Genomic DNA, 22,458 nt, shown 5'->3' with positions numbered 1-22,458 from the left:
GTGAAGTTGTTCATGATATCAATCACTGGTCTGTTTCGATTATTTACAGGCCAATGTCATGTGGCTGGAATAAGTGTGGTATTAAACATTGCACTCTCAAATATTCAAGCCATATGACAGCCTGAGAATATTCAACAAGTCTGGGTCAAATAAACCAATGACTGATAAGTTATCTAACCGTGTCCTGATAAAAAAAAGTATTGGATCATGCATTTCCAAGTTCTATATTGAGAATAGGTAGTGCTACACTCAGTTACAGCCATGTTCTCTTCATGTGCTGAAGGTATCAGGGTGAAAAATAACATAAATAATCAGATTTTAAGATATCTGCATCCTTTATTAATACAAACAAGACAAACATAAAACATCAGGGTGTAATTATCTTTAAAAATACTGTTGTGATAAGAAACAGAAGAGCATTATGGTCCTGAAAAGCAATATTCAAGATGAGTGAATGCAATGTGCCGAGTTTTGGGGAAGTGGGAAAGGAAACAAGATGATCAACTGAAATGAGTTAAGAAATGGCTTTTGGATATTAGACTCATACATAGTAAAGAGGAAAACTTACCCATTCAATTATCCCGCGATTATCAAATTTCCTCTCGCGCTGGCAGTTCCTATCTAACTTACCGTTAACTTAATCCTAATTGAATTATGGAGTTGTTACATCCTTTAGCTTCCAGATTCCATCCAAACGATTTTAATGCGACGCTCCGAAATCTTCCTTGATTGATATCTTCATTCAATCCTGTTTCGTTCAAGTATGCATCAATGCTAAATTCACACACATGCTTTTCCAGTGACAAAATCAGTGAAAGAGCACATATCTGATATGAACAAAGCTGCATAATTAGAACTAATCTTACCGTATTCCTCCTGGCGGATGTTCCAAGAATTTTAGTTCACTATCCTCTGCGCGAATCCTGATTCTATCCTTACATTTCGGCCTCCAAACTCTCTCCTGTCCTTTCCTTTAATGTTCCTATGCTCCCAGTCTCCTTCCCTCTCATTAATAATCCTCATGTTGTTCGTTCCTATCCTTCCTTAATTTTTATCCATAATCCATCCAGTCCAAGGCAAATATATCCTATGAAAGGATAGTAATGAAATCCAGCGAGATTTCAGAGCCTTCATTTTATCCAGATCCTCTTAAAACTATGATCCAAATGGGATATCTGTTAAAGGAATCGTTTAGAATCCTAGGATGGAAATGGGCCGCAAATTTTAACTGTGGGTTTCTGTTTTCCTCCTGAAATCCACAGTGAAATCCTTATGGGTCCCTTGAGTTATCCACGGAACATCCTCCTATTCTTTGATTCCAGAATACTTACTTGAATTCAAGATTCCCAAATATGACCTAGATACTGGAAATCCTGATTTCACGTAATTTAAAAGATTTTTTCAATGCAAAATTTTCAGGCAAGATTCCAGTGGTTTAAAATCCTGTCTACACCATGATTCAAATGTCCTGAAAGATGGATCCAAATTTTTAGTTCTATTTCCTTGACTGCGATATTTGAAATCCGGATTATTTCCCCTAACTGGGGGAAATTCCTATGTTCCAAAGCGAATTCCTACAGATATCCAGATTTTGAAATCCTGATATCCTAATGAGCCGTGGGGAGGATCCTAAAGAGCCATTTCTATGTATCCTGTTTCCTCTCCTAATGAAATGCTAATCCTTCCCTTTGATCCGCGGATCCTACTCTCTCCAACGCAGTCAATGCATTATGTTTCCAACTGAACAAAAGGAAAAGGACAACACATATTAGCACAGGAAAAAACAGTTCATGAAATTACTTTCCACGACACATAATCAGTTAAAAGTCTCTCTGGACACAGCACTTTGGCCATAGCCCCAGAGCTTGTAAATCAGCTAGAGGTGTAGAAAATTATGCTGCAGCTTGAAGTCATTCCAACATATTTTGTTTCATGAAAAATTTGGGTAGGTCATGATTCTTTTGCAAATGTTTCACCTTACAAATTTGGGATGTGTTTCAGTGTCACTTTGAAATCAACTAATGTTTAGACTTTTTCTGAAGAGAACTAGAACATTGGTGGACCACCATGTTTGAGAGTTAGCTAAAAAGATAAAACTATTCATGCACAAAACACAGATGTTGGCAATAAAGCAGTTATTCTAGCACAAGGCAAACCAGAGCATGGTGATTAGCAGTCATAAAAGCATACCATGCCTATTCCCTCCATGAGTCCTATCCAAAGTTCATAACTCTAGTTGCTGTCGCTAGGAGAGGCTCGAGTTGTCTCCCCTAGGGCATCGTTCTCACGACTACAGCATTTTTGTTTGTTAGCCTCCTAGTTCCTATTCAGCATCTGGAGAAGGAGAGATAAAAATATCAAGAACTGGACAATTAAAATGTGTTGGCATTACATCAGGGTCTGATTTTTTTGGGCTACTTTGGAGGGCAAAATGCTGATGACGCTATATTACATACATACATAAATCGGATGAAATGATACATCATTGTGTGGCTACGTCAGTTTTATCATTGCGAATGGGTTACATGAGAAGCCATAGCTCAGTATGGGGAGCGTGACCTCGACCGTCCCCGGGAATACGAACTTGATCGGGATCGCATTGGGGAGTAGCGGGGGCTGCCTCGGGATTGTCTTCGTGGTGAAAAGCTTGGGCTTCGACTACGAGACTTTCCTCGAGAATCTTGTTTCACACGGATGTAACTTGCTTCACCCTGAAAATCATATGAAAAGAGTGAATGTTGTATCACTTAACAGTCAGCAATATCTATGATATATTAGTGATACATAACCATGATAACAGGATGATGCATATATTAGCCAAGAAAATTGTAAATCAGTTTGTACTGGTATGGTGACATTCTCCATTAGATTCAAGGGGTTCATTTTGGAATGATCAAGTGGAATGCAATATTACAGGTTGGAAGAACAAATGTTAAAAGTAAGCAACATTATTACTCAAAGCTGCGTCACATTACACTGACTAGCCTGTATCAAACTTAAATAATTACTGTTATGGGACAGTTACTAACATTCAAACTTATCAGATTTTCTAGTCTTACCTCATGGGAGCGGAACTTTGAGTCGTCTAGTTTTCTTACAGCATATTTCATGTCTTCCTTGCGGAGAAACTCAACTACTCCTGTACCATCCTTGAAGACATCAGCATAGCACACATCCCCAGCCTCTCTCATGTGGTCCTTCAAGTCCTGCCAGCTACCAGTGGGAGGCAAACCTGGACAGTGAAACATAACATGGATATTTTGAATCAAGGGACTATATACTGCAAATCTGGAAATTAATGTATCTCCAAATTAATACGACTGCTGACCCCTAGCCAAAAATGTGACTCCTCCCATCCCCAGTGGAATGATGCATATCCTTACTTCAATTCAACCTTACCTTAATCAAATTAAATAGTAAATAGCACGGCTTAATAGCACTGAGTAGAGCACTTCCATAAAAACAATAAACAGTGTTTTCCTCAAACACAGTTTATAAATAATTGAACCAACCAGGGTTAGAAACTTGTTTTTTTCCACTAATCCTTATAATGATAACACATAGCAAAACCCTTAAAATGGGCCAATTTCTACTAGTCCTTAGGATACCTTTACTATTGGGAAGTTTGGTAAGGACTACAGGACTAGTGCCAATTTCTAACGCTGCCAACAACAGTCCACTTATTGGTATGCAGAGAAGGTGTGTCAACAAGCTTGACATGAGCGGGAAGAACTCTTGACCCCAGAAGTGATAACACACCGGATGCCCTTTGTGTAATTCCTATTTCTGAATGACATTGTTATATATACTTGTTACAACTGCTGCTCAATAAACTCTTCTTATATTCAAGTTGGTATTTCTGCTCTCCAAAGAGTGCAATGAAGCCGTCTCATTGCTGATAGTAATTTTGGAGACATAAACGCAAAGTTAACTAATGCAAGCAAAGACCACTCGCCAATTTTTCTCATTTAATTCACTCGAATTAATTAAAAGATTTACAGTATTCAAAACCCCTTTTTTAGGAATGATCTTAATTATTAATTATTTAATTTCACCAACTGATTCAGAGGCTTAGAATTATGAAGTGCTGTACAGGAAAATGCATGTTGACATTCTTACCCGACACTAGAACTCTGTATTCTGATCTTCTTGATGGAGGTCCACCACGCCTTCTACCTCCGCCACCACCACCATCACCGCGACCTCCGCCGCCGCCACCACCCCCTGGGCCAATTCCACCTCTGCTAGGCCCGGGTCCTGTGCCTCTGGGAAATTCCACCCTCAATGTGTAGCCATCATAGTTATACCCATCTCTTTGCTGAACAGCATCTTCTGCATCTCTGGCAACAGGGATTAGAGATGTTATCATAACATAGGAACATAAACTAGCCAAAAACTAAATGCCTTTATTAGTGTACACCTGATTGTCTATGCCTGAAATTGAAAAGCGCTCCATATTTGAACACAGGGTTTGCAAATACATTTTCCTGTAACCAATATGACCAGTCCCACAGACGATTAGCTAAAATAAATACCATTACCTAACAACTGAGCATTAACACACGTTACAGAATGTATATCAGAATCAGAATCCTTCAGCATGTTGAGTGCATTGTAACATGTATCGAGACAATTAAGGTTCAAATAACTTGATACAAGTTACATTCACCAATAACATTGGGTTGATCACGACTGAGTTGTTGTAAGAACAGGTCGAGAGAGAGCAACGTGGAATGGCCTCAACAATGGAAACAGCTTGGTCAGGTCACCATGATAAATGTATCAGCAAACAAACATTTCTCATACACTGCTGCGTGAAAGTAATGGTGTGTGAATAAAAAACATAGCATTGTTCTTTATGAGGTAGTTACGAATACACAAGATCAAGAGTGCCGCGCTTGGTAGGGTTTCGTTGAGGAACCCCTTTACATGTCAATCATATCAAAAAGCCAAACAATTTTGGGAAAAATTAAATTACGAGCAAATAACTACCTGGGGTCGTCGAATTCGACGAACGCAAAAGGGGGACCTCGTCTGTTTTTCAAGTCGATGAAAACGATTTTACCATATTTATAAAACAAATCTTCGATATCACGTGTTCTGATATCTGGAGGCAGATTGCCAACATAGATTCTGCTATCATTAGGAATACCGCCCCTATATGCCATGATTAACTATCAACGTTTTAAGTTCAGCACCTATCGCCCTATCCTTGATCTAATATGGCCGTCCACGCGTCGTTTTCGCACAGGATTGTGGGATCGCGTGAGCCCAAGACAGACGTGCGTTCGTGTGCGCTGCAGTCACAAGGCGAATGAGAACAGGTTCTAGTGTAAGGAAGAACTAAGTTCACGAACTCTTGGGAGCGACGGCGGAATAGATTCGGCGACACCTATTGTTTTTATCCCATCGCGAACCATAACAACGATAATGATAAAGCATAATAATGTATCACATGGTAACGACAGTAAAGAAGCTTATGAGAATGAAATAGAGGGAAATATGATATGGACTGTCAATCCCAACAATGTATGAAGGATTGATTTTAGTGGGCTCACGAGTCTTGACCATGCGGACTAGTGGTCGATAGTAGGAGCACAACGACCCCATTTTTGGTTAAGTCGTCGGGGTTAAGCCACATGGGTTTGTATCGCATGTATAGATGCTAATTATTACTTAGGCCAGGGTACTGTGCATGATGTCAACGAAAAGTCATAAAAAATGATAAGTTGTTTGTTGTTTAACGCCGCATTCAGCAATATGCTAGCTATATTACGGCAGTCTGTAAATAATCGAGTCTGGACCAGACAATCCAGTGATTAATATCATGAGCATCGATCCTCACAATTGGGATACGATGACATGCATCAACCAAGTCAGTGAGCCTGACCACCCGATTCCGTTAGTCGCCTCTTTTACGACAAGCATGGGTTGCTGAAGACCTATTCTACCCTGGATCTTCACAGGTCGCCTTTTTTAAAATTCAGCGACATGACTAAACTGAATTGGTCCTAGTTTTCCGGTTCATAGTTTTAGACAAATACATTTGAAATAGTTAATGTGTTTAGAAAGGGAAATGTTTTGGGAATTAGTGGGTTATCTGACTGCTTGAGATCGCCGGTGCGAAATCAGCATTTGATTTCTACTGCTATGTTGTGGGAATCATCAAGCCATATTTTCTGATTTTATATGGTAGTGGCAAATGGATCATATCTGCTGGGGAGTAGGCGATCAGATCTAATGGGTTCTTATGGTTGTTGTGATGAGATGGTGTTAAGAGGTCGAAATTTGCATTTTGCAGCCAACGTCACAAATATCGGATAAAACCGCCTCCGTTGGACAGATATGCACGAATTCTTCGAGGCATGCTTTCGATGAGTTGACCAATGTCAGCTTGACCCATACCGTTCCATTCATCAGTGAGAGCAACGCCGAGCTCATTGAGAGTGGTGGGTGGATGTTGACGTTGACTACAGTTCAGTGGGGGAAAGGTCCGGACTGAGTGCTGCTGACCACGACATGACATAAATGTCTTGCTGTTGGAGTAATTTGGTCACAACCCTGGCACGATGAGCACGTGCATTATCATCTTGAAAGATGAAACGTTGCCCATGGGCAACATGCTGTGCAAATCGCACCACGTGCGGTGCAGTGATGTTCTTCCGATTATAAAAAACTCTCTGACATGGACAATGTAGAGCACACCTCGGCCAGTCATTGTGACCCAACCCCAAAACGATCATATGCTGCCCGACCGCCTCCGTGGTCTAGTGGTAGAGCGTCCGCCCGGAGAGCGGAAGGTCCAGGGTTCGATCCCCGGCCGCGTCATACCAAAAGAGTTTAAAAGATGGTACTTGTTGTTACCCTGTCTGGCGCTCGGCATTAAGAGGCTAAAACAAAGACTGGTCGGCTCGGAGTCAGTATACTGTGTCTGAGTGGCCTATTCATGTTAAACTACGGCATGGTATCTCAGTGAACTAGCACAATAAATCGGCATCAGTCCGGACTAGTACAAGCAGCCACACAAACACATACGTACATGCACGTCGCTATATAAGTGCAATAATCTTGGACGCGACGTTAAACCCCATTTCACCTCACCTCATCTCATATGCTGCCCGACGTTATCGTCCATGAAACACTCATTGGGGCGACTCCAAACTCCATTCCTGGAAATCGAGAGTGAGGTGAGGTGAAATTTGATTTAACGTCGCGTCCAAGATTATTGCACTTATATAGCGACGTGCATGCACGTGTATGTGTGTGTGTGGCTGCTTGTACGAGTCCGGACTGATGCCGATTTATAGTGCTAGCTCACTGAGATACCATGCCGCAGTTTAACATGAATACCCCACTCTGACACAGTATACTGACTCCGAGCCGACCAGTCCTTGTTTTAGCCCCTTAATGCCGAGCGCCAGACAGGGTAACAACAAGTACAATCTTTTAACGTCTTTTTGTATGACGCGGCCCGGGATCGAACCCTTGACCTTCCGCTCTCCGGGCGGACGCTCTACCACAAGACCACGGAGGCGGTCAAATCGAGAGTGAACTTCGATTCATAAGAAAACATGACATTAGACCATCGTCCATTGCCCCAGTGCTGACGTTCCCTACACCACTGACGTCCCTGATTCAAATGACGTACAATAAATTGTGGGATGACACGTGTACGTCGTGCACGCAAGGGCCATATGAGCAGACGATTTCGCACGGTCTGGGCAAGAACCGGTACATCTGTTGCCTGTTGCACGGCCCCTTATCCGATTTCCTAGTGCCATCATCTTGACTAATCTGCCCTGGACTGGACTTGCTGCCCCTCGGCGTCCAGAGCGGCGTCGATCATCGACGTTATGTGTTTTTTTCCGTACCGGTCCCACAATCTGATGATGACAGATTGAGGAACATGCAGCGTTTGCGCAACAATATTCTGACGTGTGCCCACTTGCAACATGCCCATGGCCCGTAAGCGTTCAGCACGTTGCAAACATCGCATGACCAATGATTAAATGTGTTAAATAAAGTGTCTTTGAGTGTTTGGTTCCAAGAAAACAATATGCGTCTGTTCACAGCCGAGTCCGAGTGATACCCCCCCTTGCACGTACTGGCCGAGGTCACGTGCTTCATGACTGTCACAATGTTGTGAAAGTTGATTTGACTCAGCAATATTCCAGCTATATGACGGCGGTCTGTAAATAATCGAGTCTGGACCAGACAAGCCAGTGATTGATATCATTGGCATCGATCCACGCATTTTGGGGATCGATGACATTTATCAGATACCAAGTCAGCGAGCCTGAACACCCGATCCCGTTAGTCGCCTCTTACGACAAGCATAGTCGCCTATTACGGTATGACGGGGCAACCAACACAGTCGTGACAGACATATATATATATATGGCTGATTTGGGGAATGTTGACACAACGGAACACTCCCATATATGGTGTCGTTTATCAATATATGCTTGAACGGCTTGAACTGTACATTACTTGAATACAGAGGGAGAGCAAAGATCGATAGGCTACTGATGAGGTATAGTCATGGGCGGATACAGGGTGTGTGTGTGTGTGTGTGTGTGTGTGTGCTCCCCCCTTTTATTTCGAAAAAATCTTTATTTCTGCACACACACACACACACACACACACACACACACACACACACCCCACACACACACACACACTTTTTTATTTCGAAAAAATCTTTATTTCTGTATAAATTACCACCAAAAGGCAATAAATAGATCTTAATTGTGCGCCCCCCTTTTCAAAAAAGCTGTATCAGCCCATGATAGTTATACCCGTATTCTTTTATTATAAAGTAAGAACTGTAAAAAAATACAATTGGGATGGGTTGTGCAAAAATAGATAGTAAATGAATTTGGTTGTTATACTATTTATAGATCTACAGCTTGTCGTGAAACAGAATGTTGTTTCTTTTCTCACAAACATTTTGAGTCGTGTAGGCTACCGAATTGCCGCATTCGTATGTAATTAATATTTAATATTATAAAGAATGAACATTCCTTTCTGTGAATATACAGATATCTCCATTACAACTAGTTCCATTAAAAAGTGATCATAAATACAAATGACACACAAGTCAAGCTTGTTGCTACGTTTGTTTGCAAACAGGGCGTGCTCCAGCTCGAAATGGCTGCGAAAAGGACTTGTTCTTAGACCCGCGAAAACAGTGTCCACGGATACGGTTGCTACAAGACAACTGGGGATTATGGGATGTTCAAAACTCCTAGCGGTGTTCCTGCTATAGCCAATCAGCGATCGCAAGTCAACCAATCACATTCACGGACTTAGCGTCGGGGGAAATATATAGCGAGAGAAGAGTTGCTAAGGTTTGTGTGACATCTTTGATTCATAACAGCGTGGAGCCAACTGCTATTTGTATTACATTTTCAACGCAGGTCACAAATAAAAAAGGTACGTATTATGCAGTCATAGTAAATCGAATACCATGAAATTTCTTTGATGTTTATTTAATCGATTTTAGATGTATATTTCATTATCATAGACCATGTTAAACGTTTATGAGCATGTGGATAGGCTTATACGAGAAAAATATCGTTTGATCCCACGCATTTAACCGTTCGCACATGTGCTAATGGTATATTGTAAAGATACTTTCAGACCTCATCCCTATAACCGATTTATTCTATGATATATTCTGTGTGTTCATTGATATACCGAATTAAAAATTGATGATTAGTATAATTTATGAAAAGGCCAGAGGTAGCAGATATATTGGCAAAAATGCAACGTTTATCCGAACTAGGCCTAGGCATACTGTACATAAGCCGACGTGAATCTGCCACCACGTGATTGCCTGGCACCATATCGGTGCGTCATCTATTTATGTTAGAATTTCGAGTGTTTGCAGTGTGAGGGTATACCTATTGCGATTTTGTAAAATATTTACTATCCTTTTACCGAAACTCTTTTCTTGGTTGATTTTTCTTTCTTGCACACCAATTGAGTCACTTACAGGCAGATTTGTTATCAGAAATTGCACAATGGTAATTAATTTACAGTAGAATTCTATATACGACAACCAGAACAGTCTGGGGATAGACCAAACAAGCCTTACCTATACACTCAGAAATTTCATTTAATGTTCAATTAGTCACAAGGTACATGACATTCCATTTTTATCTCTCCATGTTTTTGAAAACTGAAAAAAGTCACAAGTGCAAGTGACTATAAAGAGCCAAATCAAACTACACAGACAGTTAAACCTTTGCAGTTTGAACTTCAAGATTGACAGAAAAATTCCTGTTTTAATGGTTTTCCTTATATTATAGCACCATGTCGGAGAGGAAAGCTGTCATCAAGAATGCTGACATGAGCGAGGACATGCAGCAGGATGCTGTAGACTGCGCCACAGCAGCCCTCGAGAAGTACAACATTGAGAAGGACATCGCTGCATACATCAAGAAGGAGTTCGACAAGAAGTACAACCCCACATGGCATTGTATTGTCGGTCGCAACTTTGGCAGCTACGTCACCCACGAGACCAAGCACTTCATCTACTTCTATCTGGGACAGGTGGCTGTTCTCCTCTTCAAATCAGGATGAACCTTCCTTCACAGCCTATGGAGGTTCTACTTGTTTGCATTGCTCCTGTATTTTGGGCATGTGCTTAACTCGCAAAGTAAATCGACGATTCTATATTGGAGGAAAACCAAAAGCTCAGCGCTGGATCAAAGGGACCGTATTGAATCAGGAACTATTGGAAATACTGTTATAGTGTACTTAGGCACAACAGTTGCATGATCTCTAGAACTGATGCAGCTGTTTGTGTGCATGTCAGCATCGCAAACATGGTGAAACATTTAGTGTTGTGTCGATGTGTAGCAACTAGTTGCCTGAAATCTAATCAAACCTCTTAGTCTACAGATTTCAGCAATGCCAAAGAATTGTCAAAGCATTTAGTGAAATTTTACTGGTTTGCTGCACATGCGGGTAAAGCAACGCCATCCAACATGGATCTGTCAATGTTCATTATAACATTTATTTCAGCATTGTTTTATATTCTTAAATAAATTATATTTTGTTTGTAGAGTTCATTTTGCCTGTTATTTGTTGTTTTTCACGTTTTAAGCTGTACTGATAGTTGACTGGACATGATAAAGTCTTACGAGAATGGATGCGAATTCCATGGGACACAGTAATTTAGTATGTTACAATCTGCTACATATTTTCTGAAGATAAAACACAAAACTTGGACTTCATCTCATCATTATCAGATCTTTTCCTCCAATAAGTTCCTCTGTGAAAATCTGAGGACACCTCCATAGTAATCTGTCATACATACTTGAAATAAACACATGTACATGTATATCCAATACAGCCCATGCAAGTCTAATATTTAGTAAGTCTAGATTACTGCAGTATCAGGAACTGAAGAGTCTCTGGACTCCTTTTTATTATATTTTATATCTGTATTTTAGCAACTGTTGGTATCAGTAAAATATGTTCATTTCAGAGACTAGCTGTTTATCTAAGACTACCAAAGGTGTCAACCTTCTAATCCACCATTGAGTCTTCTACATTCTTGACATGAGTGAGCAAAACATTCAGACAAGCACCGATTTCTGCATCTTGAAAAGAAATATAATTGAAGAATCTGAATGCAAAATATAGTCAGGCCATTGTACTGCTGTGGATATTTTTTACGTCGTGTCGTTTCTTAACGCTCTGACATCTATACCCGATACTTGAAAGGTTGTACTGTTGATGGAATGTAAGTTGTGTGTGGTTTTTTTTTTATTTGCTAACCTCAAAACTTCAAAATCAAGGTGGTAAAGAAATAAAAGCCCATGCAGCCATCATTCTTTCATTTACATTGGTCGATCCAAGTTCGGATGAGGTATAATAAAAGATCTGATTTTAATGAGACTGCTTAGTACTGTCAGATTTCATTCAGTCACTGTTTCTGTCTCCATCTAACAGGGAAAGCCAAGCAAAATCTTTTGTAAGTTTAATTTGATCAGAATCAGTACTGTTTGTAACCCTTGCACATGACATACACAAATTAATTATCAATCATGTCAATAGCATGAAATAAACAGTATTAAATGAGAAGTTATTAAATTTCATATGCTAAAGACAAACTGATTCTTTTCTGATAGTTTTCAAAACAATCATTGATCTGTTGGAGCTAAATAATTATTGCGAATGGTCACCTGATTCCCAACACAAACCATATAAGTCACACCCACCCCTCTGTAGGGATTCTGGTTAAAACCTGTCCCCAGAAGCTTGTAAGAGGCAACTTTCTGGTCTGGGTGGTCAGACTCGGTTGTTTGGTTCATTGTATACCTTGTACTGATGGCGGTGTTGATCTTTGATCACAATATCAGACATTGATTGTCTGGACAAAACCCAATTGTTCAGAAGTCACCAACATTGAGAAGGAATATTGCTGAGTCAGTGTTAGAAATTGGTCCTGTAGTCCTTGCCAAACTGCCCAATAGTTAAGGTATCATAAGGATTAGTAGAAATTTGCCATTTTAAAGGGTTTTGCTATATGTTATCATCATAAGGACTAGTGGACTGAAACTTAGTTTCTACCGCTGTTGAGTGTGGTATTACTACACTACACTACACTACACTACACTACACTACACTACACTACACTACACTACACTACACTACACTACACTCGAGTCACCTTAAATATTTATTTGTTTCCATCAGGGTTATGACAAGGACTCAATATACTTATTTATTTGAGACACTTACATTGCGACCTTTATGAACCTATAAATTGTGGGTTTTTATCCAGTAGAGAATGAACAAATACAAACGTCCTTCACCTCTGTGCGTTATGCAAAATCAGTCTGGGCCCATGACATTTTGAATCTACAAAACATCATTTTCAATAAAATTATTTTGTTATTTGGGTTATTATTAGCTAAGCTTTCTGGACCTGACTCTGGGTCAGACTAACAAAAAGTTGTGTTTCATAGTGGTAGGAGACATAAGGTCATTGATATTGAATTGAATTATGACCTCCATGTTTGAAAAATGTTTGCCTTCCCTAACCATACAGATCACTGGTAAGTATGAGGTCAATCTGAAACTGTATTTGGAACAAGATTATTTTATTACCTCAACAATATGACCTGTAACATTTCTTCCACTGTAGGCAGTCACTTATTCCATATCTCAACATGACTAAACCATATTGTTTAATAGCAATATCAATTATTTTTTTTTTAAATTTGACACAGGTATTAAATAGATTTCAAAACACTTACAGTTAATGGCATCACTGGAGCGGACATGGACCAGTTTGTTGATATTGTTTATTGTTTAGAAAATGTTTAAGATCCTTCACCATTAAACAAAATTGGAAACCATGATATTCCAAATGGTGGCATTTGGGGTCAGATTCGTGCCCCAGTGTCACTGAGTAAAGACACCGTTTTTGGATTGAAAGGATTGTGACTAGAAGTATAGTCAACATAGTTTTGTAACTGTGTTTACATATCACCTTAGACAAGATATAAGGTCAGTTAAATATTCTGGTGTCTCTTGAGCATTTGTGGTGTAGAGAGGGAGGGTTTTATATTTTATTTTTTGGGGGAGGTGAAAGCTTAATAAAGGTAAATTAATTTATTCATAAAAAGTCGGAATCCAGTGAAAAAAATTATTTGGGTTGAAAAACGTTTCTGAATTGTAAAGGTAGATTGGGTTCAGATTAAATTACAACCCTAGAAAATTTGATAAAAGTTATTCAAAACCAACTTTGTATATTCATTTTATATATATATATATATATATATATATACATATATATATATAATAAAATAATAAAGTCCACATCTTCTTTATATCAGTTTCAATCATAGTACTTTCGCTGTCTCATGACAGCTCTTCAGTGTAACTGACAATGGCATAATATGACGTCATACTTATGATGACGTCATAAATTACAACTGTGACGTCATAATGTATTTACACACTCCAGCGACGACACCAAGTAATTTAACAATTGTAGGGAGACATTTGAATTAAAATATACAGTATTTGTAAAGTAACAGTGTAGAATGTATTAACAGATTTCTCATTTCAATCGTAAATGTTACACTGTTACTTTACAAATACTGTATATTTTAATTCAAATGTCTCCCTACAATTGTTAAATTACTTGGTGTCGTCGCTGGAGTGTGTAAATACATTATGACGTCACAGTTGTAATTTATGACGTCATATTATATGTCATTGTCAGTTACACTGAAGAGCTGTCATGAGACAGCGAAAGTACTATGATTGAAACTGATATAAAGAAGATGATTGACTAACGTGGACTTTATTATTTTATTATATATTACATGTACACCGAGTGAACATTTACCTCATTTTTGTATATATATATATATATATATATATATATATATATATATATATATATATTAGTTGCACACACGCACACACATATTGTAAGTGGCGGGTCACGAGAAACCCGTAGGTGATGGGACAACGCCTCTGAAACAATCCCCACATCTTAACAGAACCCACCATAAAGCCCGATTATTAAGTAAATTTGGTTTACAATTGCAAATATTATGAAACAGGTATTGTGCTGATCGTAGGCGTAGTGATATTTTACGAGTGTTTCTATATTACGTCTCTGCTATTGAAAAAAGCTTTACAATATGTGTTCGCTCGTTATTTGGGTTGAAAAACGTTTCTGAATTGTAAAGGTAGATTGGGTTCAGATTAAATTACAACCCTAGAAAATTTGATAAAAGTTATTCAAAACCAACTTTGCATATATATATATACCCCACATCTTAACAGAACCCACCATAAAACCCGATTATTAAGTAAATTTGGTTTACAATTGCAAATATTATGAAACAGGTATTGTGCTGATCGTAGGCGTAGTGATATTTTACGAGTGTTTCTATATTACGTCTCTGCTATTAAAAAAAGCTTTACAATATGTGTTCGCTCGCAAGAGCAGCAGCCAAGGCTTGGTCCAGTCGTCTAGGAATCGCCGGAATTCGTTGTGCAGTGTTGTGTGCTAGACGATTTAGAAACCTGTGATCGCGGGTTGGAATCCCGGTTCGCCCTGATTATGTTTCTAGGTTTATCAGCACCACCCCTGTGCTCATGGGTTTTACCAGAGGAATAAAAAACGTCTACGACTTGCATCACTTCGGGCCTTCCCCCCCCCGCCTTGACGAAGGAGTTATGTAATCTGTTAATCATCCACAATCACCATTTTAAGTCTCACAATCCTCTATAATCAACACGCAATCTCCCAATCTTAAGCTCCCCGATCCAATCTCCAAAGCTCTGCATGCAATATCTCGATCTCCCATGTTCCCCATCCAATCTCCCAATCTCCCATGTTCGACGTGCAATATCACAAATCAACCTTGCTCCCAATCTCTTATCCCAATTTCCCAATCCAATCTCCTAATCTTCTTCATTTATTTGTAGTGATAATAGTCAAAGAGAACTCACATGTTTTAAATTTAGCATACTAACCCATTTGGGGGATTTTCGGATAAATTACAATGCCATACCTGTAAAATGTTGTCTTTTAACCGCCGCAGTAACATGTTTTAAAACATGGGTTTTTACCACATGCTTGAAAGAGACAGAGATCACCAAATCTGAAAATACATAACTAAAGTCTTTTTCTGTTGACCATGTTTCATACAAAGCAAAAATGCCATGTTGAGATACAAAATTAACAAAGTCGCTATTGGTCAGTTTGTTCCTTAAACCTTTTATATTCCAAGCAGTTAACATAAAAATTATATCCCAGATAAAGAAAACTAGACAAGAAAACGGAACTTTATTCATTGCATCCTTAATGAGGTATCAGGGTCAAGGATTCATCCTGACTTGAAGAGGAGAACAGACACCTGTCCCACATAGAAGTAGATGAAGTGCTTGGTCTCGTGGGTGACGTAGCTGCCAAAGTTGCGACCGACAATACAATGCCATGTGGGGTTGTACTTCTTGTCGAACTCCTTCTTGATGTATGCAGCGATGTCCTTCTCAATGTTGTACTTCTCGAGGGCTGCTGTGGCGCAGTCTACAGCATCCCGCTGCATGTCCTCGCTCATGTCAGCATTCTTGATGACAGCTTTTCTCTCCGACATGGTGCTGTGAAAGACAACAGGTAACTTAACTAATGGTGTACGGTAAAACCTCGTTAGTCTCGACCCCGTCAATCAGAAACCTGTTTCCCGGCAACCATACCTATAGAATATACTGCTCCCAACAGAAAATGCGTTAATCTGGATTCGGCTCATCCGGATTAACCGGGGTTCATATGTACAATTCTATTTTACACAGCCCATGTTTTTTTACAGGACATCTAGTATATCTAACAAACATCACTTTTGTTTTCAAAACCAGAGGGCTACTACCCAAGACACTTCCTGCAATATCTTTTACAATGAATAGTGGAGACCCGACGGAAGTTGTTCGTGGATGCTCAAATGTGCCTTTGTTCAAGTGAGTACTTTTTCGCAGTGATTTACAAATCAGGTAATGCTACAGGCTTTCGATTATGTCAACTTGACGGGTTTTTTCACCCAACTCGTTGTTATACCTGCAGTGGAGAAGCCGTTCATTTTCAGGGTACAATATGACGATAGCGGGTGTTATATACTGACTTTTAATATCCTGAAAAGTTGTTTTTGTCTGAAGAAAGCGTGTAGCTGGAATATTGCTGACTTATTGAACACTCACACATTTTGGATTTTGAGTAGGAGAGAGATGGATTTTATAATTTGTGTGAATCTTTGGTGAAATTGGGTGATTGAGATTACACATAGGAAACGCATTGGGTCGGGATGCAAAAGAAACAAGGTTGCTGGATAGGACGAATAGGAAATAGCCATGATTAGCATGGGTTACTGGGAGATTTGATGGGGAACTTGGAGATATGATTAGGTGAGTGAGTGAGTTTGGTTTTACGCCGCTTTTAGCAATATTCCAGCAATATCACGGCGGGGGACACCAGAAATGGGCTTCACACATTGTACCCATGTCGGGAATCGAACCCGGGTCTTCGGCGTGACGAGCAAACGCTTTAACCACTAGGCTACCCGACCGCCCCAGATATGATTAGGAACATGGAAAATAGGATTGGGATCATGGAAGAAAGGAGGATTAGATGTAGATCATAGAAGAAGGAGAGTGACTTGGAAACACGGGAGATTGTGATAGAGGATTGGGGGACATAGGAGATTGGATGGGAACATGGGAGATTGAACGGGGAACATGGAACACGGGAGATGGGATTGGGAACATGGGCTATGAGATTGGGAACAAGGTTGATTTGTGATATTGCACGTCGAACATGGGAGATTTGGAGATTGGATGGGTAACATGGGAGATTGAACGGGGAACATGGAACACGGGAGATGGGATTGGGAACATGGGCTATGAGATTGGGAACAAGGTTGATTTGTGATATTGCACGTCGAACATGGGAGATTGGAAGATTGGATGGGGAACATGGGAGATCTAGATATTGCACGAAGAGCTTTAGAGATTGATTTGAGGAACTTGAGATTGCGTGTTGATTATAGAGGATTATGAGATATAAAGTGGTGATTATGGACGCTTAACAGATTCCATAGTGTTTATCCATGGGTAATTATGTGAATTGGGGGTGAACAAGAGAGATTGTTGGAAGGGGCGGTTGAGGGTGGGAGATGTGTGTATTCTACTATAAAATGGAAAAATATAATTTGTTCAGTCGAACATGTTCTTTCTACGAAGATTTCAATAAGCGTCACACAACTCTTGTCCAACAGGGTTACAATATTCAGTGCCCATGTAAAGCTTTCAAAAATGTGTATGGTTGACATGTTGAGGACAATCTGATTAAAACCAGATCTTTTACTCCGATGCGATACCTCTCTGTGTGAAGATCTGGGGACACCTCCATAGAAGGTCGCGGCGAAGGTTCTAAAAAGCCAACGAGTCACACAAAAAAAACATCAGATAGTGAACCAAAAGGCTTCTAGGTTTGGTTATGATGACATTAAGCTACCAGATTTATCAACAGCATAATAATAAGTACTTAAGAGGGTCTACATTGTGAATATTTATGGTCATTTGACCTTAAGCCTGTTAAACAGCGTGGGATCTTTACTTAGCATGAAGTGCTGTTTGACTGGTTCTAATACACCAATTAAACACTGAAACACCGTTCTATCTTAAATTAAAATAACGAATTCTTGTAATATCTGTGAAAGAAAGAAAGAAACACAAGTTTTGTTGCGTATTCATAAATGCGTTAATCATGAAAAAACAACATGCACTGGAGTAAGGCAACACAGACCCTCAAACTCGGATTGCCCATGTAATTAACATCTATTATCTCATGCAATTTCTGATTTCATATTTGAAGAATCGCTTTTTTATATCAAAGTTGCGGCTACTTTTTGCAATCCAGTACCCTACCGGTTTTCGCAATATTGATATTTGTGGTACTACAGATAACATATTACTGAACAAATCTATTAACGAACCCTACCTTCCTAATGCCTTTAAGCGATAAGAAACAGCCTATAACGTTTGATTATTCTTATGGAAAACTTGCAAGGGAAACATTTTTCAATCGGATGAAGTACCAGTTTATAATAAGAACTTACTTTACTTGGAGTGACACCTGGAGTTAATTTAAGAGAAACACAAAGTAAGACCACAGAGGTTTCCCCCGAACCAGTGTAGTTTCCTTGAGGCTAAGATCAAGGGATATATACACATGCACAAAAGTTAAGCGCCACCATATTCATAGTCTCTTGATTTCACGTTTGGAATCAGAAATACGAAATATGATGTATGACTGAATTAGGCTTCCATAGTTTCATGAACCCAAATGTGTCCAGATACCACAAGGAAAGCGTGCTTTACGTGTTGCTGCAGTTCCCCTACCTTATAAATAGTGAAATTCAAGTTTCAGACACGTGGTTGCATTTTGCTCCTGTGTGGGATTCCCCTTCCAATAGAGGTTGAAAATCAGCCATGGTGAGGAGAAAGTTGACGAACGCTGAAAGATGGCAAGTGATAGGCATGAAAAATGTTGGCATGTCATGCAGGGCCATTGCAAGACAAATGGGTCGTCATCACATTGTTATCACTCGTTTGATTGTCAAACATGGTCAAACCAATGATGTCAATGACAGGCATAGGTCTGGTAGGCCAAGAAAGACCTATTACAGAGAGGATAGGCGTCTTTTCAGGATAGTCAGACGAAATCCATTTGCCACTTCAACAGATTTAAGACTGCAGTGGATTACCCATCACAGACTCTCGACGATGACCGTAAGGCGTCGCCTCAGAGCGGCTGGTTATAACGCCAGAAGACCAGTAAAACGTCCTCAACTGACTGAGAGGCACATGCGGAATCGTCTGATATGGTGTCGTGCCCATAGTCGATGGAACTTGGCCAACTGGAGAAGGATCCATTAGTCTGACGAGTGTCGAATGCTGCTACGAACTGTTGATGGTCGAATACGTGTTTGGAGGCAACGTAACACTCGTTTTGCACCAAGGAACATCCAGAAGAGACCTTAGCATGTGGCGGGGGGTCTGTCATGATATGGGGTTGTGTTTCCTTCGGCTGCAAACTTCTGCTGGTGACAATTCGTGGAAACCTGAATGGCCAACAATACCAAGATGCCGTTCTTCGTCCAGTGGTAGTCCCTCATTTTGACAACCATCCTCTTCAGACAAGACCTGTTTACATGGACGACAATGCTAGACCACACAGATCTCGGGCAGTTTTGGCTTATTTGCGTCAAGAAGCTATTGCCACTCTTCCTTGGCCGGCCTGTAGTCCGGATCTTAATCCGATTGAGCATCTCTGGGACATTCTTGGCCGGAAAATCAGACATCGTGATCCCCCAGTTCAAAATCTCGCTGGACTTGAAGCCGCACTTCATGAAGAATGGATCCGTTTGCCTCAGAGAAGCATTTAACGACTTCTAATGAGTATGAGGCGTAGGGTTGAAGCTGTGGTCAATGTCCGTGGATCATACACACGATACTGACGTTTCTGTCTTGCAATAGACTCTGCACTCCCTAGGGTGTCTATGTGACACCTGATATGGTCTGCTGATATCATGACAGTTACATGACAAAAAATGTTTTTCAATGTTTTATAATCCTTCAATTTCTGGTCTTTAGTAAAATTCCTTTCTCCTCATATTCTTTTGGAACACAAGATAAACTTGCTTTGGGACAACTTTTGCATCACATGAGGTTTACATATACGGCTTATAACAATCGTACATCTCGTTATAATAGTCATCATTAATCGCCAAAATTAAAAGCTCACAAAAATGGTGGGTGGCGCTTAACTTTTGTGCATGTGTATATGATCAACTTATATCAACGGCACCAGACACGTTTCGAGCCAACGCTTTAACCACTAGGCCCCCACCACCCCCACAACCCCACCCCCACCCCCACCCCCACCCCCCTTGATTCTATTTCCTATTGAGCTCCCTTTCAGTATGATGCAATCCAGTTTTACACTTTCCACATCTGTGGCCAGAATGGGTAAGCATCACACACATGGTGTCTTCTATATCCCATTTACATTACGGGCCACAACGATGAACCTATTCACACTAACACAACCAATCCACCAAACTCCATGTCCGGAGAATGAGCATCCCCATGAAGTTGTATGTGTTGATTTTCAGACAGATGAGTAGAAAGACCTTATTGTCGTGGCATTATTTATTGGTCCACATAACAAATAGGTAAATGCCAAAAAATATAAGAGAAAAAAAACAATCAAATGTATTCATATATCTTCCAAATGTTGCGGTCTCATCTCAGACCGACCGAGAAAATGATATTTTAACAGAACAAATTGAGGAATTCACAAATATTCATTCCTTCTGTCAAAGTATCTAAATCATTACAAATGATCAATGGCAGTTGAGCTAAATGTGAAATATGACAAAATATATCAATGACGTAACAAGTTATTCTTCTCAAGCACCTTAAGGTTACCACACAAGGGTACCAAACAGTACACGGGAATCGGGTTCCCAAGTCCTGGTGTGTCTCCTTATATCCATATACAGCCAAACGTCTTGTCATGTAAAACGAGAGTATGTTGATGTGCCATAGTGCAGGTTCTCCACATTGCCAAATAGGTTTTGCTTCGGGCGGTCTTGTATTCAAACCTTGCATTTCAATTCCATTCAAGAGTACTGTTTTTTAAGGTAATGATAACTATTTGTATGAGCCTGGCTTGACTACATACAAGGAGATGTCAGAAGACATGTTGTACTAGTAGTCATGGAAACCCGTAGGAGACACAGGTTATCCTGATTTGAAGAGGAGAACAGCCACCTGTCCCAAATAGAAGTAGATGAAGTGCTTGGTCTCGTGGGTGACGTAGCTGCCAAAGTTGCGACCGACAATACAATGCCATGTGGGGTTGTACTTCTTGTCGAACTCCTTCTTGATGAATGCAGCGATGTCCTTCTCAATGTTGTACTTCTCCAGTGCTTGTGATGCATAGTCCACTGCAACCTGCTGCATGTCCTCGCTCATGTCGGCATTCTTCACCACCGCCTTCTTGTCTGCCATTCTGAAACATGGAATTATCTTCGTAGGTTATAATGGTGTTCCTAGAATATTTGTGATGAACCTAGGGCAACTGTACCTTGAAATACTGGCCCCTGGAAAATAGAACCCGGAAAACTTTTACCTGGAAAATGAATTTAGGACCCGGAGTCGTTTAGCCACAGGGGTACAATGTGTGAAGCCTATCTCTTGTGTCCCCCGCCGTTATATTGCTAGAATATTACTAATAAGCGGCAAAAAACTATCCTTACTCACTCACGCGAGTGGAAGGGGCGGGCTTAAACCTAAATTTTGTAGGTAACTTCCTCCAGCAAGACCATAAATGGGGTGTCTGTATATAAAGGCTCCCCCTCCGCCGTATTGTCGTTACAGCGTGCACACAAACCTTATTAACGCATCGCTTTCGATGTTTTGAATACGATATTTGCATTAGCGATCTATCCAAATATGCAAAGTTGTATATACCCATGAGACTTGTACTTTAAGGTAGTCTCAGGGCACGATAGTCTCCGTGACTAGTGTAAATCAATATTAATGTGTATGTAAGTATGACGTAATGACGCTTTAAGCTATATTCCAGCAATAACACGTTGGGGAAGACCAGGGTGCGTGATCCAGGGCTAATAGTTAAAGCCATTCAACTTTACACTGCATTGCCGTGTCTCGAGAATCCGAGGCTGTCACATCGATTCTTGGCATTTAATCAATCTACGCGAATTCAACCACATAGCTGCGACCAGTTGATGGAGGATGGAAACGTACGGGTTGGGGAAGGTGTTGAGTTGGGAGGGTGTGTGTTTTTATGTTAATTACTACACAACATCGCCTTGTGCTTGTTGTATTTAAAAGCTG

The 22,458-nt window shown here is 40.2% G+C and overlaps 2 protein-coding genes and 1 pseudogene across 3 annotated transcripts; 1 reads left to right on the top strand and 2 right to left on the bottom strand.

Moving 5' to 3' along the window:
• Positions 1-316: 316 nt before the first annotated feature.
• Positions 317-5,259, bottom strand: LOC124119354 (serine/arginine-rich splicing factor 1-like). 2 transcript variants are annotated; one of them, XR_006858632.2, is made up of 5 exons: positions 4,993-5,259; positions 4,120-4,340; positions 3,060-3,232; positions 2,191-2,711; positions 317-1,740 (listed from the first exon to the last, which is right to left on the bottom strand). XR_006858632.2 is itself a non-coding variant. In XM_046481841.2 (4 exons), the coding sequence occupies exons 1-4, from the start codon at positions 5,166-5,168 to the stop codon at positions 2,541-2,543; spliced, it is 741 nt and encodes a 246-aa protein (XP_046337797.1). In that variant the 5' UTR covers positions 5,169-5,259; the 3' UTR covers positions 317-2,540. The 2 variants fall into 2 exon arrangements, 1 of the variants encoding a protein (XP_046337797.1); XM_046481841.2 differs by having other exon boundaries at positions 317-2,711.
• A 4,024-nt stretch (positions 5,260-9,283) lies between these two features.
• On the top strand, positions 9,284-11,078 carry LOC124119359 (dynein light chain 2, cytoplasmic). The gene is made up of 2 exons (XM_046481847.2): positions 9,284-9,435; positions 10,314-11,078. The coding sequence occupies exon 2, from the start codon at positions 10,318-10,320 to the stop codon at positions 10,585-10,587; it is 270 nt and encodes an 89-aa protein (XP_046337803.1). The 5' UTR covers positions 9,284-9,435; positions 10,314-10,317; the 3' UTR covers positions 10,588-11,078.
• A 4,737-nt stretch (positions 11,079-15,815) lies between these two features.
• LOC124119365 lies at positions 15,816-21,610 on the bottom strand (annotated as a pseudogene).
• Positions 21,611-22,458: the final 848 nt, after the last annotated feature.

Source organism: Haliotis rufescens, unplaced genomic scaffold, assembly GCF_023055435.1.
Source record: "Haliotis rufescens isolate VD_foot unplaced genomic scaffold, xgHalRufe1.0.p SCAF_38, whole genome shotgun sequence".
NCBI lineage: Eukaryota > Metazoa > Mollusca > Gastropoda > Lepetellida > Haliotidae > Haliotis > Haliotis rufescens.
This window is presented reverse-complemented; position numbering and strand designations above follow the sequence as displayed.

What these genes read in the sequence shown, in the direction of transcription:
- LOC124119354 (XM_046481841.2), bottom strand. Translation starts at nt 5,168, where the DNA reads ATGGCATATAGGGGCGGTATTCCTAATGATAGCAGAATCTATGTTGGC. An exon ending in GTCGAATTCGACGACCCCAG is followed by an intron (nt 4,341 to 4,992) that starts GTAGTTATTTGC and finishes CCCTGTTGCCAG; the next exon opens with AGATGCAGAAGATGCTGTTC. An exon ending in CAAAGTTCCGCTCCCATGAG is followed by an intron (nt 2,712 to 3,059) that starts GTAAGACTAGAA and finishes TATGATTTTCAG; the next exon opens with GGTGAAGCAAGTTACATCCG.
- LOC124119359 (XM_046481847.2), top strand. Translation starts at nt 10,318, where the DNA reads ATGTCGGAGAGGAAAGCTGTCATCAAGAATGCTGACATGAGCGAGGAC.